The sequence below is a fragment of the Zingiber officinale genome, chromosome 1A, assembly GCF_018446385.1.
Source record: "Zingiber officinale cultivar Zhangliang chromosome 1A, Zo_v1.1, whole genome shotgun sequence".
Classification (NCBI taxonomy): domain Eukaryota; kingdom Viridiplantae; phylum Streptophyta; class Magnoliopsida; order Zingiberales; family Zingiberaceae; genus Zingiber; species Zingiber officinale.
In genome coordinates, this window is record NC_055987.1 from 184,069,052 (window position 1) to 184,085,684 (window position 16,633).

General features: G+C 41.9%; 4 protein-coding genes across 5 annotated transcripts; all 4 read right to left on the minus strand.

Moving 5' to 3' along the window:
* Positions 1–3,262: 3,262 nt before the first annotated feature.
* LOC122007828 (probable F-box protein At4g22030) lies at positions 3,263–4,007 on the minus strand. Its single transcript, XM_042563353.1, has 2 exons — positions 4,001–4,007; positions 3,263–3,870 (listed from the first exon to the last, which is right to left on the minus strand). Exons 1-2 carry the CDS (start codon positions 4,005–4,007, stop codon positions 3,263–3,265), a joined length of 615 nt encoding a protein of 204 aa, XP_042419287.1.
* Positions 4,008–4,459: 452 nt separating this feature from the next.
* LOC122038627 (amino acid permease 8-like) lies at positions 4,460–6,571 on the minus strand. The gene is made up of 7 exons (XM_042598457.1): positions 6,287–6,571; positions 5,981–6,214; positions 5,817–5,910; positions 5,528–5,745; positions 5,304–5,443; positions 5,003–5,227; positions 4,460–4,914 (listed from the first exon to the last, which is right to left on the minus strand). The coding sequence occupies exons 1-7, from the start codon at positions 6,387–6,389 to the stop codon at positions 4,489–4,491; spliced, it is 1,440 nt and encodes a 479-aa protein (XP_042454391.1). The 5' UTR covers positions 6,390–6,571; the 3' UTR covers positions 4,460–4,488.
* A 108-nt stretch (positions 6,572–6,679) lies between these two features.
* On the minus strand, positions 6,680–10,498 carry LOC122038626 (probable serine/threonine-protein kinase drkB). Its single transcript, XM_042598456.1, has 4 exons — positions 10,267–10,498; positions 8,496–9,736; positions 7,306–7,761; positions 6,680–7,067 (listed from the first exon to the last, which is right to left on the minus strand). Exons 2-4 carry the CDS (start codon positions 9,600–9,602, stop codon positions 6,771–6,773), a joined length of 1,860 nt encoding a protein of 619 aa, XP_042454390.1. The 5' UTR covers positions 9,603–9,736; positions 10,267–10,498; the 3' UTR covers positions 6,680–6,770.
* A 1,887-nt stretch (positions 10,499–12,385) lies between these two features.
* Positions 12,386–15,749, minus strand: LOC122038628 (U-box domain-containing protein 17-like). 2 transcript variants are annotated; one of them, XM_042598458.1, is made up of 2 exons: positions 13,390–15,748; positions 12,386–12,713 (listed from the first exon to the last, which is right to left on the minus strand). In XM_042598458.1, exon 1 carries the CDS (start codon positions 15,627–15,629, stop codon positions 13,431–13,433), a length of 2,199 nt encoding a protein of 732 aa, XP_042454392.1. In that variant the 5' UTR covers positions 15,630–15,748; the 3' UTR covers positions 12,386–12,713; positions 13,390–13,430. The 2 variants fall into 2 exon arrangements, with proteins under 2 accessions (XP_042454392.1, XP_042454393.1); XM_042598459.1 differs by lacking the exon at positions 12,386–12,713 and adding an exon at positions 13,198–13,305 and having other exon boundaries at positions 13,390–15,749.
* Positions 15,750–16,633: the final 884 nt, after the last annotated feature.

The following is a 16,633-nucleotide window of genomic DNA, read 5'->3' on the forward strand; positions in this document are numbered from 1 at the left end:
ATTCAGGCTTTAAGTCTGACATGGTAAGTGAGGTATGCCTCTTACCATCTTTACTCCGGCATTAAGGCAATGACTAAATCCATGTATAAATTAGAAAAAGAAAATGCCAAATTAAAAAATGAAATTTTGGAAACAAAAGGAATTTTAGCAAAATCATGTCTAATATTGGATTTTGATAAATTGAAAATTCACAATGAAAAACTAAAAGAAGAAATAGAAAGATTGAAAAAATATAAAAGTTCAAATATTTCTACTTTTAGAAATTATAGAGGTTTAAATTGGTATTATAGATTTCATCAAAGTCAAATTAGAAATATATCAAAAATCTATGAACCTAGGAAATACTTGGTTAACCCTGTAGGTAGGAACCTCTACTGGGTTCCAAAAACCTGTTTAATTTAACTTAGCATTTTCAGCAAGGAAATTAAACGACTAATTTCATTATGAGGCTTTGTCTAAGGAAGTTGTTGTTGCTCCAATAACCAAGAAGGCCTAGTGCCTCGCCACGACCTGGAAGCCAAGTATCGAAATGAAAAGTTTAATAGACTAACTGAAAAAGCATTAATTTAATTTACCTAATGCTTTAAAAGAGTTATTCAATTTATATAATTTACAATAATTTTTTTTTTGAAATTAAATTTTTTTAATTGACTTAGAAAATTTCTGAAAATTATTGACTTAGAAATTTTCTGAAAATTGACTTAGAAATTCTTTTTGGAAATTGACTTAAATCTTTTTAAATTAACTTAGATATTTTTTTTAACTTAGGAATTTTTCTATGAATACTGTCTTAGACATTTTCCTTTGAAAATTGCCTTAGAAATCTTTTATAAAAATTCACGTTAAAATTTTCTGAATATTGACTTAGAATTTTTTTTACTAAATATTCTCTTTTGAAACATTGCCTTAGAAATTAATATTAATTGCCTTAGAAAGTTTTATGAAAATTCACTTAAATTTTTTTTACCTTAGACTTGTTTAAAGAACCCCTATTTTTAATGTGATCAAAAGGGGAGAAGAATGTTAAGTCTAGGGGGAGGTACATAAACTTTTTTTATGAAATATCTTTGGACTTAATTACAAATAAATTATTTTTATTGCATCTGCTTTTCCCTAGCTTAACTTGGGTTGCTCACATTAAAAAGGGGGAGATTGTTGGAACCCCGAGGTGTTTTGATGTGATCAAACAAGTTAAGTTAGGTCCTGCGTTGTTTATCCCTTGTGTCTAAGTGTGCAGGTACTTAGGAACACAGGAAGTCGAGCGGAAGACGCGGCTAGCGAGAAGGACGGCACGGGAGAGAGCCGACGGGCTCGGTGCGTCCGAGGGACGAGGTGTCCGCGGAAGAGTACACCGGTGGACGAGAAGAACGTGCGCGGCGTTCGAGGGACGAGAAACCGGGAAGGAAGGCTGCTCGAGGAGAAGGCCGGAACATGGGTTCGGGTGAGCCCTATTCCGGATGGCCGAGATCACCCAAGCTAGTGGAGCCGGAACAGAAGACCCGGACCGAGATGAGCTGAACCGAAGCGGAGCGACCAGACGGAAAAAGTCAACCAGAGTTGACTTTTGGGGTCCGCGCCGAACCATCCGGGCGCCTGGACCCCTCGGGCCATGAGATTTTGACCAGATCGAGTCAAACTCGATCGAACGTTGGGGATAAAGTTTTATCCCCAGGCGCCGGAACCCTTCCAGCGCCCACCAAGGCTATAAATATAGCTTTGGTCCAGAATCAATTTAATTAGAACGACGAACTTGTAATCAACTTGTGCTTTACTTTTCTTCTGTGCGTCAATAAAGGCTACTACTCCCAGGAGAGAATCGAATAGTGCTTACATTCCTTGGATTAGCAATCCCCTGATTGCAAACCAAGTAAAACTCTGGTGTCTGTTTTTCTTTACTTAGTCTCTTTTATTTATTTATTACAAGTGTTCATTATATAGTTGAAATCCGAGAAAGGTTCGTGTTTTAATTTGTAGGGCAATTCACCCCTCCCCTCTTGCCGGCCTCCAAAGGGACCAACACATGCCTTGGATAGCAATAAGCAGATGAGGGCCGGGAAGCCGACCCAGCATACAGGTCGGGACGTACATGCCTTGGATAATCAGACAGATGAGGGTCGAGAAGCCGACCCAGCGTACAGGTCAGGACGTACATGCCTTGGATAATCAGACAGATGAGGGTCGGGAAGCCGACCCAGCGTGCAGGTCGGGACGTACATGCCTTGGATTATCAGACATATGAGGGTCGGGAAGACGACCCAGCGTACAGGTCGGGACGTACATGCCTTGGATAGTCAGACAGATGAGGGTCGTGAAGCCGACTCAGCGTGCAGGTCGGGACGTACATGCCTTGGATAATCAGACAGATGAGGGTCGGGAACTAGACCCAGCGTGTAGGTCGGGACGTACATGCTTTGGATAATAGCAGACAGCATCAGACAGGCAGGTCGGGACACCCAAGCCAAAGATCACCGGTCTGGACACAGACCCGGAAGGCAGATCGAGATGGCAGACAACAAAGGCAAATCTGGACACGCGCTTAACACAGATTGGGACATACAAGTCGAAGGCAACAGTATATAAAAACAGGGCAAGTCCAGATCTCGGATCGGTCAGGGGCTACAGGACAAATCAGCCAAGGAATCGCAACCGCTTGTCAGAGGGAATAATCAAGGTGTCAGGGAATATGTCAACAGTCGGGGCTCAATACACCTTTGGTTTTGCCGCCAGCTTATTAGGAAGAGCCACGTGTCAACAACCACCAGACAAAGCCTGATAGTCAACATTCCCTGACACCCGTCAGACCCAGGAATCTTCGTTGTAGTATAAAAAGGGATGCCTTGTCCCTTATGCAAGTACGCTCACTCGTCATTTCTCACTAGTTTTTATTTTTCGTCCTTTCTCTGCGATTTTTAGGGAAAAAGTACCTGACTTGAGCGTCGGAGGGCCTGACCCAGGGATTTTTTTCCTGGTTTTTGGTCTCTAACGACCGGGGGACTCGTTTGCGTGTGTGCAGAACAATAGCGTCATCATCCTGATCGTTTCTCTCTGCATGCCGCCTGTGTGAACCTTTCTAGGGAGTACCCCGCAGATTCAGCATTTCAACAACTCTTCGTCAACTTTTCGCACAACAAGACCCGCCTTCATCCGACTCAGCTTTCGGACGGGATCACGTATTTTATCTATATTATCCCTAGAACACCATCCCCACTTGCCCCGTGCTCCAATGTGTTCGCCGTCACTGCAAGCACACCTCCGACGACGTTCACGGCGCTGGGCCGAGAGCAGGGGAACCCATCAGGCTGGAGCTTATCGCAGTGGCGCCGGCGGGCAGAGGCCCTGCCGTGGCCAAGGCCTTGTTCACGTTCAAGGCTAAGCTGCTCAGCTTCGTGTACTCTTCCCTGTCTTTTACCTTTAGTACTCTGAGTGCTCCCCTCAACTCCTCTTCTAGTTCTTTGCTCCACCCGTTGCTGACGAATCTTGCTCGGAATTTCTTCGGTTGAATTTTAGGCCACCATCGAGTGGGCTCGACGACTGCGGAGAACTTCTCGAGCATTTCGAGGAGCAGGGGATGCGGGTAGGCCTTCTCGAGCACCAGCATTTTCTCCTCCGCCTCCTCGACGTCGCTGTCGGTCGGAGATCCGTGACTGAGACTGGTTTCGGTAGCCCTTCCCAACTGCTTCCACAGGCGCGTCGCGTTTCTTTGCACCTCGGCTAACTGCGACGGCTGAATCTTGCTCGTGATCGCCATGATCCCTGTGGCGACTGTGAACAAGATCGCCGACGACAGCTTGAAGGCTAAAGCGTCCCCAGCGGACGGGATGGAGGCGATGCCCGCCATCAAGAAGGCAGCGAGGGTGATGGAATCAATGACTATTAGCCATCAAGGAGCGGACCGAGGCTCTTCTTCATTTCTTGTGGCAAAAGACGATTTGCTCGCCCCCAGTGCCCCCGTCAACACGTCTCTAGGCCAACACGGAGGAGGTAAATCACGGGTGGCTACTAGCCATTAGTATAAATGGTCAAGATATGTGGGAGGTTATGCTCGGTTACGCCGAATTTCAATCCCAAGACCTCATATAACAATACCCTATGTCTTAACCATCGCACCACCCTAAGACCTCGTCTTCATTTCTTGGCACTTATACTAATAGTCATTTCCTCCATCTTGATATAAGAATGGATTGATGAGATGAGCGAATCTATTTTTGCCACGAGGAATCTGCTTGAACGAGTAAAATCGGAAGGCGTCAATGGCACCTGAGGTACGACTTTCAAACGATTGGTTAAAAGTCAAACAACTTGGAGAAACAATGTTTGACTTTTATTAAAAAAAAGAGGCTATCTTCCATTGAAACATATGAAAGACTACCAAAGACATAAGATCTAGTTTCAGTCAAGCTGTTCTTGACATGAAGAAATCTTCCAACAGACCTACTGCTGCAAATCTAATGCATGCTCTTTTCCCTAGCCTTTCTTTAATTATGCTACTTAAAATCTCGTATGGAATGGAGAGAAGTGCTTTAATGATGCTATCACGCCTTGAATGGAAGCACAGGCCGCGATCACAGAGATGAGGAAGCACACGAAGCTCAAGCATTTCAAGAACACCCACTCGGTGGAAAACCTCGCGACACCTTTCTGAGCGATGTACATCTCGATCGGAAAGTAGACCGTGAGCGGCCAGAACCCCAGCGCTCCCAGGAACGCGAGCACTTCGTTGAAGAAGGGCATGATGATGGCCAGAGTCGTGCTCGTGATCACGAAGCCAGTCCTCCATGCCAGTCTGAAACCGTTGACGCTGAAGCCAAGGCGATTGTTGATCACAATGGGACGCTCGTGATTCAGTAGGTTTGAGTTGGGAAACCACTGGGCGATCCGTAGTTCTATTACTGCAAACAGTGGCTGGCTGAACACCTACAGAGCAAGAGGGAGGCAGAGTATCGAGGAAGAAGATGAATTCCAGCTCAAGAGTCAAGAGAGAGAGAGGGAGAGAGAGAATTGCCTGATAAGCTCCGAGCAAATGCACCACGATGCAGATGTTGGCAATGTCGATCAACCAGAACGGCTCGTAAAATCCGAACCCGGTTAGCATGTTTCCCGGAGCTTTGTTTCCGAACGCAACGTAGCCGAGGCAACCACAGAGGATGTAGAAGACGGTGGTCACTGCCACACCCACGACGGTTGCTCTCTTCATCACTTTGTTCTCTGCAGGAGATCGCAGAGTGTCCTAAGCAGCAGAAGAACGATCGAATTGTTAAGCAAAGAAACGAGAAAGATTTCGAACGCAGTGAAAAGCTTAAAACCTGGATCTCGATTAAGATCAACGAATACGAATACGCAAACGCGATATTTCCGAGCGCCTGAAATGACTTCCAGATCTTCTCGGCCGCAGTGACGTCCACTCCGACGACCGTACCTGTGATGCTCGTCTCGCCGATTTCCCCTGTTTTGAGTAAAAACCTCGACTGATTCAGATTCAAATCGTGCATTTTTTTTAACCAAATTGGGATGTGTCGATCGATATTACCGGAGATGACGCTTTTTGCTGAAAGACCTACACCAATGAAAGAGTAGCAAAAGGACATCAGTGCTGCAACAATGGACAACCACCACAGTTTGTGGAAGTTTTGGAGTTGAGACATAAAGATTTGGACCATGCCGAATCCAACCATGAAGAGGCTGGTGGGAACACTGCAATCTGCTTCGCGGCCTTTCCAATGGTAGCAATTCGACTTGACAATGGCCCTGCGAGAGATCCGTGCTGAGCCATTAGCTTTCAGATGCCAAATGAAAACAGGGCGACCAGAGGAGCTTACGCCAAGCTGAGGGAAGCTGTAATGGTGTAGCCGATGGAAACTCCGAAGAGGTTTACGTACTGGGAGAGCCCGCAGAGCCAGAGCTTTGTTCCACCTGCACGTACGCGACGCAGTAGCCTCAGTCATCGTCGATCATCTTCCTGCGTTTTGATATGGACGATTACCTAAATTAGACTTGACTGCGGCCATGTAGGTGTAGTTTCTGGTGCCGTTGCATGGATCTCCAGTCCTGTAGCAGTCGGCCAGCAGACTGGAAGTGTACAGCGTGATGACGGAGAAGAGAACGAGCGACACGCTTCCAGCTGCCCAACCGAGCTGAGCCATGGCCCATGCCAAGGATAGCACGCCGGAACCGATCACCGCCGTTATGATATGCGCGCTCGCCGTCCACACAGTTCCTGTAAATTGCTCTACGTGGATCACGCATGCATGCAAGATGCAACGCACTTGTAACAACTGCTTTAACTCACCGGTTCTCCTCGGCAAGCCATCGTCGTCCAGCGCCTCTTCTCTGTTCGCTTCCATGTCTCTTCGTGCCGCAGCAGTCACGGGTATATCGATCTCCATGCTCATCTGATTTGATCTCCCACAGCGTGTTTGTTTTCCCCCCGTTAGCTTATATTTCTAATGCAAATCAGTGATGGATTTTCCGGTTATCCAGGGAAACAATATCCTAATTTAGAAAGGTGGAATTCGTTGTCGCTTGCAGTTGCCTGCCACGGGATGCAATATTATGGGACTCTCTGTTTTCTGACCCGATTCGTCAGAATTTGGATAGATTTGTTTGACTTTCCCCCATTAAATTTAGCTGCTAGATTTTGAGGATCTTGTCGGATATTACTTGTGTATGAACAGAAAATGAATAAGAGGAAAAGGAAAGCTTATCAGTTCCTACTAGCTTTAAGCAAAACAATTACAAAGCAAAGCGACTTCAAGAATCAAAGACAGAGAGTGCTACACAAGTTTCGGCATCGAATGCAGAAGTTTGGGAGTCGTCGGAGTAGTCGACTCATTGGCATGTGTTGGCTTGAGCTTTTGAATCCATTGAAGAAGTCGGTTCCTGTGATCTTGGGAATTCATGTTTGCGGCGGTGTCAAGGGTGCCATTTTGGGCGAGAGCAGATTCAAACTGTTCTAAGACCTTCACAATCTGCCAGAAGTCAGGTCTCTTGTCTGAATGGAGTGTCCAGCATTGCTCGATCAATGCTCGTAAGGCCGCAGGGCATTCGGGCGGCACGACAGGTCTCAAGTTCTGCAAAATGCTAATTTATCACATTACAGTCTGCATGTTTGTGTATCAGTATATAGCTTCCTCCCTTAATCGAGAACTCGATTTTAAGAAACATAAACAGCAAGAAAATATGATACTATCTTAAAAGGAACAATATGACATTGACAGATCTCATTCAACATATGAATAGTTAGTTAGATGATCATAAGCAGTCAATTAATGCAGATATTTCATAAAAAAACATGAATTCTCGAGATACCTTATGGACGACTGCAAAAGCAGACTGAATAGGAGTCATTTCTTCATAAGGGACCCTTCCAGTCAGCATCTCCCACAGGACTAGTCCAAAACTGTAAACATCGACCTTTGGCCCGTAAGGCTTGTGTTTGATCATCTCTGGTGCCATCCATCGAAATGTTCCAGGATCCTCGGCCAAAGTATCACAGTATGCTACCTCGCAGGCTATTCCAAAGTCTGCAATTTTTACACAATAATCTTGATCAAAAAGAATGTTCTCGGGTTTCAAATCCCGGTGAATAACTCCTTGTGAGTGGATATATTCCATTCCCCTGGCAATATCCAGTGCAAATGCAATGAGTTTCTGCAGAGGGAGAGGTTTTTGTTCGAGCTTGTGTAGAAAAGCTCTCAAGGACCCTCCTGAGAGATATTCAGTAATAATGCAAAAGACTGGTGGCTTTTTACTTGCTGCTATCAACTGCATCGAAGTAAACATAAACTATCAGTTATCACTAACAAATTTCTTTCTAATGAACTGTGTTATTTTGTCAGCGTTTATTCTCGTAGCAAACGTTTAACACTGCGATAACAGATGTTTATGGTAAGGATAGGATGCATTTCCTGTTATATTTGTCCCCCAAGTTATGATAAAGGAAAAGACAAGATGAGCGCTACCTATATAGTGTGAAGTCTCTGCAATATCAATCAGAAGAATGCAACCATTATAATCATATGTTTGAGGGGAACATAGTTTTATACACTGAAAGAAAGATGATAGGAGTATCAGGGAATTAACTCAACATTTGTCGAATGTTCTAGGATGCACTAACAGTAAAAAATAAGGATAGTGATGTTAAAGTAAATCTCAAGGATCAATTATAAAACAACAACAACAACAAAAAATAATGAAATTGCAGTGGTAGTCTGTTAAGTTTAACATAAATCTTTGCAATATCTACCAGAAGCATTCATTTATTATAATCATATAGTTGCAGCCAAATCATTCATATTTGTCTATGAAAACAAAAATTGGATTAAGAGGAAGTTGGCACGCAACTCTCTAGGGTCGGTTGGTTTCAGTTTGTATCTTGCATAATACTCATAAGTAACTCCAGTTCTGCATACATTTTATGAATCCAAAACAACATGTAAATTGACATATTTTGAATAGCCGAAGCCTATATAAAGGCACAACATAAGATCAGTTGGTACCTTTATCACATTCCGATGATAAAGATGGGCAAGAAGTGTGACTTCCCTTGTGAACTGTTTCTCCAAACGAGCAGCCATGAGGCCATTTTCGTCATCATCGCCATCAGGTTGTCTAATGATCTTTACTGCAACAGGCTGATTTTTATAGACACCATGATATAACTTGCTATGAGCTCCTGAAGCAAACCTAACCCCAAGGTACAATTGGGATAAATCAACCATCCATTCTTCAGAAGTTTCTACAGCATTTACCTTCCTAACACCATGTTCAAAGTAGCTAGTCCATGAAGCATTCCCGCGGCTCCTATTATGCATATCTGTCCCATTTCTCGGGGAGATGTGCATATGGTCTTTTGCATGCCTTGGTGAATAAACCCCAGAATGGCCTTCTTTGGAAAACAATTTGCTTAAGACATTCTTATCTGACCCTTTCCTCCTAGGTGGTGGGGTTGAGAACCGTTTCTTGTTAGTCATTGCTTCCTTGAAGGCATCCGAAAGGTAGGTTGTCGGAAGAGGAGAAGCAGACCTTTGCTTCGGTTTAGAATTCTGCCCTTGCCTAAAAGAAAATTGGGTATAACTCTGAGAATCAGAATTCAGGTGAAACCCAACTGAAGGTTTATTCATGCTGCGGTTTGAGTCCCCTGGCATCAATCTAGGACCTTTACCATGAGAAGAGATAGGCACAGAAGATCCTGCAGTTAAGTTCTTAGTAAAAGAGAGGCCAGAAGACTGTAAATTACTTATCCCCTTTGACTTGAAACTAGAATGCTTATAAATTTTTCGCGGAGAATCTGAAGCTCCAGGAATTGAATTTGACACTTCTGGTTTAAGTTCTAGATCACGGCCACCATGCAGCAATGACTGCAATGATGGCAAACTAGTTGAATGAGACAATGAGCTTGCTGCTTTTGGTCCAGTGCCTCGACGAACAGGTAATGAGAGTGATGCCAACTGTAATGCTTCAGCAGTCCTTTTTGGCTTCGATTCCAGATGGTTTTCAGGATGCGCAAACAAAGGGACTGAAGACAAGTGAGCTGAACCTAACCTGTGGAAAACTGTGTGAGAGAAATTTGCCCTCCTCAACCAAGAGCTTCCCTCTTCTTCCATTACTTCCCAGAGTGCAAAGCACCTTGTGAATCAAATTCCAGCAGTGAAGCTTCGAAATCCCATCGAACCAAGGAATGAAACAGTTCAAGATCACCCGTCTTCTAAAATTAAATAAAGCTCCCTGCCAACCAATCCTATTCAGGAATATAAATGCATCAGATGAATCCAACCACAGTGAGACAAATAGAACTTGAATGAAATGAAAGAAGCAGTCTCCACCTCTCATAGACCTTTCAGAAAGATTATTTTACAAAAGGGTAAGACCAATCAAAGTGATAATTCGCATAAAAAACCAAGGAAGCAAAATCAAATAAATCAGCATAAAATACTAAACAATAACTTTCTTAGCTTTGTACAATCAATCATTAAGAAAACGAACACGAACCACAGACGCCTCAATCCACGAGTAATCTAAACAAATAACCGTTTAAAAACCAAAAATTGGAAACCATAACAACTTGAATCATCTTCTAAATGTTTCCATTAATGTCAGACAGAGCATCAAAATCGCACTTTTCTCCAAGGAGAACAGTACAAAGCCATAATAATGCTGAAAAAAAGTCGTCTTTCCCCAATCATCGGGTGATCTAGAACCAAAAGAGAGGGAACAGCTTCGAAGCACGGCGCCGCTGAGATAAAACACGAAGGGAAGGGGTTGAACAACCTGCAGAAGCGGACTGGATCACCGACGGCAGCGCGTACCGGTAGACAGCTGCCAAGGACTCAGCCGCCACCCTGAATGAACGGGAAAGCGAAATTGGAGAAGAGCATCGAACAGGTGGAGGCGGGGGGGAAGTCGCCGACGCTACGTCCCTTTCCTCTTTGGAATCCCATCCATTATTGCTCTGCTACCGGGGGCACAATGGAAGAATGTTTCTTTACTACTTACTGGTCAAGTCGTGCATTCGAGAATATGAAGAAAATTTGTAGATCGATTAAATAATTGGATATTCACATGATAAAAAGATGTTTCGTTATTCTTAGTGCCCAATCAATTTATCTTTAGATTAATAAGAAAATATTAAATCATGAATAATTATTAATCACTAATACATATGATAAAATATTAAAGAAGATATTCTCGGATATATCAAATTTCAACCTATAATAATATCTCATATTTTAATAATCATATCATCCTAAAAATATATTGTAAAAGATGGAATATTCTTAGTGGCCCTTTGGGTCCAACCCCACAGATATCTAAAAGGGATAAATCATGATTAAGTTGGGCAAAAAGGGTGACTGGAGGTTAAGTGAAATTTAAAGCATAGTAGACCGAGGTTTTATACTCGTGTGTAACTGGTGACCCTCGATCTTAAAATTATATGTGATAGGTATGCAAAGGGATGTAATAAAATTTTATTGCTATATATAGTCTAATTTTTTATTGGATTTTTTTTAATTCACTTCTTGTCTTGACGGAAAAAAATTAGATGATCTTTGAGGGAAAAGTATTTATAAGTTTATTGGAATAATTTTATTTTTTTAAAAATATAAATAATAATAAAATAATAGGTAAAATATAAATACTTGATAAATTGATGAATATAAGAATGAGATGAAATTTAAATAACCTATGGAGTTGAATATAGAGATAAATTTAATAAATGAAGACAGATGCGGAGGATATGAAATCGACTCTACGTTTTATCTATTGTCATCCTTAATCAATTGTTCATGTGGTTGTCTCCTAGAGGTGTCCAGATGATAAGACGGTAATAATTTTATTATAATAGAATACATGATCAATTTTTAACGGACATATATCATCAGAAAAAAAAAATCTTAATCACTTGAAAATCATTATAAATAATCTTATAATTTATCTCCCTTTATATAATCTTCGAATGAATTATATAAAACATACACCGATGGGGGACACCGGGATCCGATAGTAACAAAAGAATGGAGAGTGCATTTGAGTAAAGATATTATTATTATAAAAACAAATTTTACTTTAATTTGTTTTCATATTTTTTTAGTGATGAAAATAATTAGGAAAACCAATTAAAAGAAGTCTTTTTTATTATCTTTAAAAGGACTTTCTATATTTAAAAAATAAATAAATGATCCTAAGTTTACTTTCTAAATTTCTTCATATTTATTTAGACTGGTCTAATAATATTAAGTAACTTTGATTACAATCAGTTTGTCAGGAAACTGGTAATAATTATAACAATTTAGATTTATAATAAATCATTCTATTTTTTGTTTTCCCTTCAAAAAGTTGTTAGCTGTCGACGTTGAACAACTTTATCTCATTATCTTGTTATTATTATTATTAATCAATTGACTTGGTGCATATTTATCATAATTTAATATTATTTAATTAAAATATTTATTATGATTTATTTATCATAATTTAATATCGTCAAAATAAAATATATCCATTTAACATCCATCCTTCTACTTATGTACAAATCGTCATTTGTTAAAATTTTACTTTATAAAATTTCTAACACGACTCCTCCGTTTTAATCATTCTATTTATTATAAGATATCCCTTTTAATCTCGTTATTTAATCATTCTATTTATTATAAGATATCCCTTTTAATCTCGTTATTTAGGAATATAAAAATATTGAGATCCATCGGTGAGATAAACAAATGGGTTAGAGGAAGGATGAACAATAATTTTACTAATACTTTAGCAAAGTCACACAATAATTAGACAGCCGGGTCAACTTTCATCAAGAGGCAAAAATTAATTAAAAATAGGAGTCACACTCTAATCCACGTCAGAGATCATGCGTGCTGATAGAAAATTCAGAATCTGAAAATGTTTAAATAAAATATTTTGATGCTCCAGGCCAAAATATGAGCTCAAGAGGATTCGAGATTTAATTGAGAACACTAAACAGCTACCTTTGTAGGGACGATTGTCTAGTTTATCCTTTATATATATTTTTTTATAAAATACAAAAATATTACAGACAGATTCTTTTTTCTAAACAAAATTCTTACAGAATCATAGAACTGAGAAATCTTCACAAATGCCAATTCTTTCTAACAATAGCACATTTGTAAACACCTTCAGAACTAAGATATCACTCTGTTGTTGGAAGTGCAGATTGATTAAGATATCTGCCTTGTTGTGTGAAGCCCTATCTGATAAATAGTAATATCAGCATCAAAATGAAGTTGACAAACAAAAACCATAGATTTTGATAACAAGAAAAGATGTCATAGCAAATATCAGGATTGCAAACTAATATGGCATAGAAAAGCTTGAGCAGTATGAATGCAAGCTTCCACCCTTTTAATGTACAAATAAGACCCTCTTAACATCAAGGAGTAAATGTTCCTGATCACCTGACAAGATGATTTTTCTGCCAAAATGAACAACTTCTAACATAATTCGAACTACTGCCTGGGATTTGCATTCAGATATTTCCCCCTTAGAGTGTCTATAGAAAGTTGAGAATCCAAACTGTAGGACCGTGCACCAACACAAACAAGAACAATTTTCAGAATGCTAGACTTCTTGCTATTTTATAAGGGAACAGATATAAGGAAAGAGCAAGTATAAACCTGCAACCATTAACCATGAGGTTGAAGAAAAAACTTGAGATAATCTGAATGAAGATCATGATTTAGCTACGAATGCATACTACTGATTCCAATCCTTGCAAGCATATACCAAATCATTACAAAACCTAAACATGTAAGAAGTTTCTCCATTATTTACACCCGTCATGTCCTGTAAAACAGTATTGGTTCATCTTTACCCAATCAATTCATCCACTCGAGCATAAACAAAAGAATGTTTTCCCAACAAACTTACCAGGAGTGATGTACATGACAAGTGCAAAATGAACATCAAGGTCATAGCACAGGTACTTGTATTGCCATGGACATGGAGACAGACACATCTCCACTCCTGTAATTTGAACCCCTCAAGGAATTAGTTCTCGCCAATGTACTATTTATATTCCAATCATTCCCATGCGCGGCTGTTGTTGATTCACATCTCTGGCACATCCTAACAAGCAATGCAGCTTTCCTTCTAGCTCTCTTTGTGCCAGTTAGCAAGATGGTCTGAATCAAACCACAAAGCATTGGCATCTTAGCTACATTTTGTGTCACATTGGGTCCTCCACGTCTGCACATCTCTTGCAAAGCTGCAACTGCATTCTCCTTTGCCTTGGGGGTTCCCCTTCTCATTAACCCTACCAAATTTGTGATCACAGTGTCCTCACTTCCAATTGTCTGTGCCAGAATCTGATGCCTCATAAGCAATGCCAGAGCTCCAGCAGCTTCCTCAGCAACAATTTCATCTCTTAGTGCTCCCACCAATGCCGAAACTGATCCCATATCCAACATTCGGGACCAGCTCTCAGGGTGGGTCGAAAGATTAAACAAGGCCATCACAGCATCTTTCTTCCCCCTTGGGTTTCCCTGCATCAGTAAATCAGCTAGTGCAGCAACAGCACCCTGCTCGTCCACGATCATCTTCTTGAATTCATGGACAGCAGAGAGGCTGAACAATGTAGCAGCTGCATTCTCCCTCGCCTCAGTAGTTAACCCATGTCTCAGAACATAAACTATTAATTCCAAACAACCGTCTTCCTCCATAATCCTTCTCTTGTTTCCATCATGAATGGATATGTTCAATATTGCAGTCAGGGCATTCTCCTGAGCAACTGAATTTGTAGACCGGAAAAGCTGGCAGAGAGCTGGGATTGCTCCAGCCTCTGCAATGAAAGCCCTATTCTCCTTCCCAGTTTTTGCCATCAATCGAAGTTCACGGGCTGCAACTGCCTTCACTTCCTGTGAACCAGCTGATAACTGCTCTACCAGCATTAGCGCTGTGATTCGGTTGGTTTCAATAGCTGCCTTACTGGCGCATGCTGCAGTAATGCTCTCAATGGAAACTCCAGAACCATCAGGGGTTTCATATGGAAGTCCATAAAAAACACACCATTGAGAAATCAAGTTTCTAAGGGCTCGGTTTGGCACAAGCCTGTTATGAGAAAGAGTCTGGCCTGAATTAGGGCAAGTACGATGTCCTTCAATCCATTGGGTAATGGAAGCGCGGTCATAGGTTTGTCCAGTGGAAACAACAACCGGATCTTTCATCAGATCAAGAGAAATCGGGCAGCAAAAGTCCTTCGGGATTGTCATGGAGAAATCACCACTTCCTTCTCGCAAGCTACTCCCCTGACTCAACAGTCGCTTCCGCGAGAATTTATACAATTCGACGAAAGGCTTACCGACTTCCACCTCGTGGAACCCGAACAGAAAGAATCTACAATACCGGGCAAGCGCGATGACTCCGCTTACGACCGAAAGGTCGATGTCTTCGTCCTGACTAAGCATCTGCTCCTCCAAAAACTCAATCTCCGTCCGGCAAACTCCAGCATCCTGGATTCCCAGACGATTGACGAACGTGTTCCGGAGCTCCGCCGGATCCGGAACCTCCCCGGTCTCAAATCGAGCCAAGAAAGAGTGGATCTTACACCGTAGCTCTTCATCGTCGGGGTCGACAAAGAACTTGGATCGATTGCACTGGACACGGAGGAGATCGATCAGCCCACAGACGTCATCGGCGAGCCGAAGACTGTAGAGCGGGAGGACGTCGAGCGCGGTGGCTAGCTCCTGGGCGATGTCGTGGAAATTCCCAGAGATCTGAGGATTCCTCAGCAAAAGCCAGAGCCGACTCGACTGGGAGCAGTATTCCAGCAAGAGCTTGGCGCGGTACACAAAGATATAGAGCTCGCGGAGACAGAGAACCGCGGAGGCCGTGAAGCGCGGCGGCTGGAGGGAAGAGGAGGCCGTCGGCGTCAAGGACTCCTTGAGGGATTCAAAAAGGGCGGCGAGAACCCGGATCTTGAGGACGAGGGAGCGGGCGTTGTAGCGCTGGAACCGAAAGTTGCATCGGCCGGCGGCGGCCACGACATCGGAGCAGAGGGCGGCGAGGGCGTGGATGAGAGCGGCGCCAGAAAGGCCGCCCGGGGCGAAGAACGCCCCGGCGAGTGGAAACCGACGGCGACGCACGGAGAGGAAGGCGAAGGGGGAGGTCATGGCGGATCGCCCGCGCCCACGTCGATCAGATTCCACGATTGGATTGGGGCGCAATTAGGGTTCTTCGCCGGCTAAAGGATCGGAGGATTAAAAAACCAAAAATTTCTTCCTGCCTTCCTTCCTTTCCCTTTTATTGACTTCCAACCAACTGTTGGCTGCATTATTCAGTTTTTTTTAATAATATTTTTCTTCAATTCCGCGTCCCGATTTGTTTCGCCGTGGAAAGGTAAAGCGGGGATATCATGGACGGCGGCTCCCGCTCCACACCGCTCCATTATTGAGGGATACTTCCGGCATCTCATCCCACATTCTCATCTAATTTCCCACTCCACAGATTTACTACCAGTTTTCTTAAGCACGTAATTTTATTTTAAATTTTAAATTTAAGTTTTGCATTCTAGATAAAAAAAATCAAATAAAAAAATAATAAAAAGTAAAAGAAAAAATAATATTAATAAATAAAAATAATAGAAATGGTAAGGTAATTGATATAGTAGATAGTAAACATGATTAGATAAGATGGTCAGGAATTCACGGGCCGAGATGGGTAGACCGGAGAGAAGTCAACGGTCCGCATCGCGGCCACGTCAAAACGTGATTTTATATTTTATTAAAATAATAATTATTATAATAATTATTATTTTATGTAATAATTATTTATGAATAGTTTGAATGTGACGGGCAGAAAAGATAAAGCCTAGAAGACAAAGCGAGTCGTTGTCGAAAGCAAACCGATGCCCAATCGCAATAATTGTGGGATTGGAAAAGTTAAACACCAGGATTGGTTTTTTAATTTGGAAAATTCGATCTGTTTTCAGTCTGATTTTCTTAAAGTCAAAAACCGCCCCTATATATAGACCGGATGACTGTTCGATTTGGAATTGATGAATTGGCGATTTAAAATTGTCGATTTGACCGTTACTAATAAATCGATCTATGTTTATGATTTAGAGATGTCAATTGATGTGATAAAAGGTGATTCGTTCGCTCTTAGTGTCTCTATC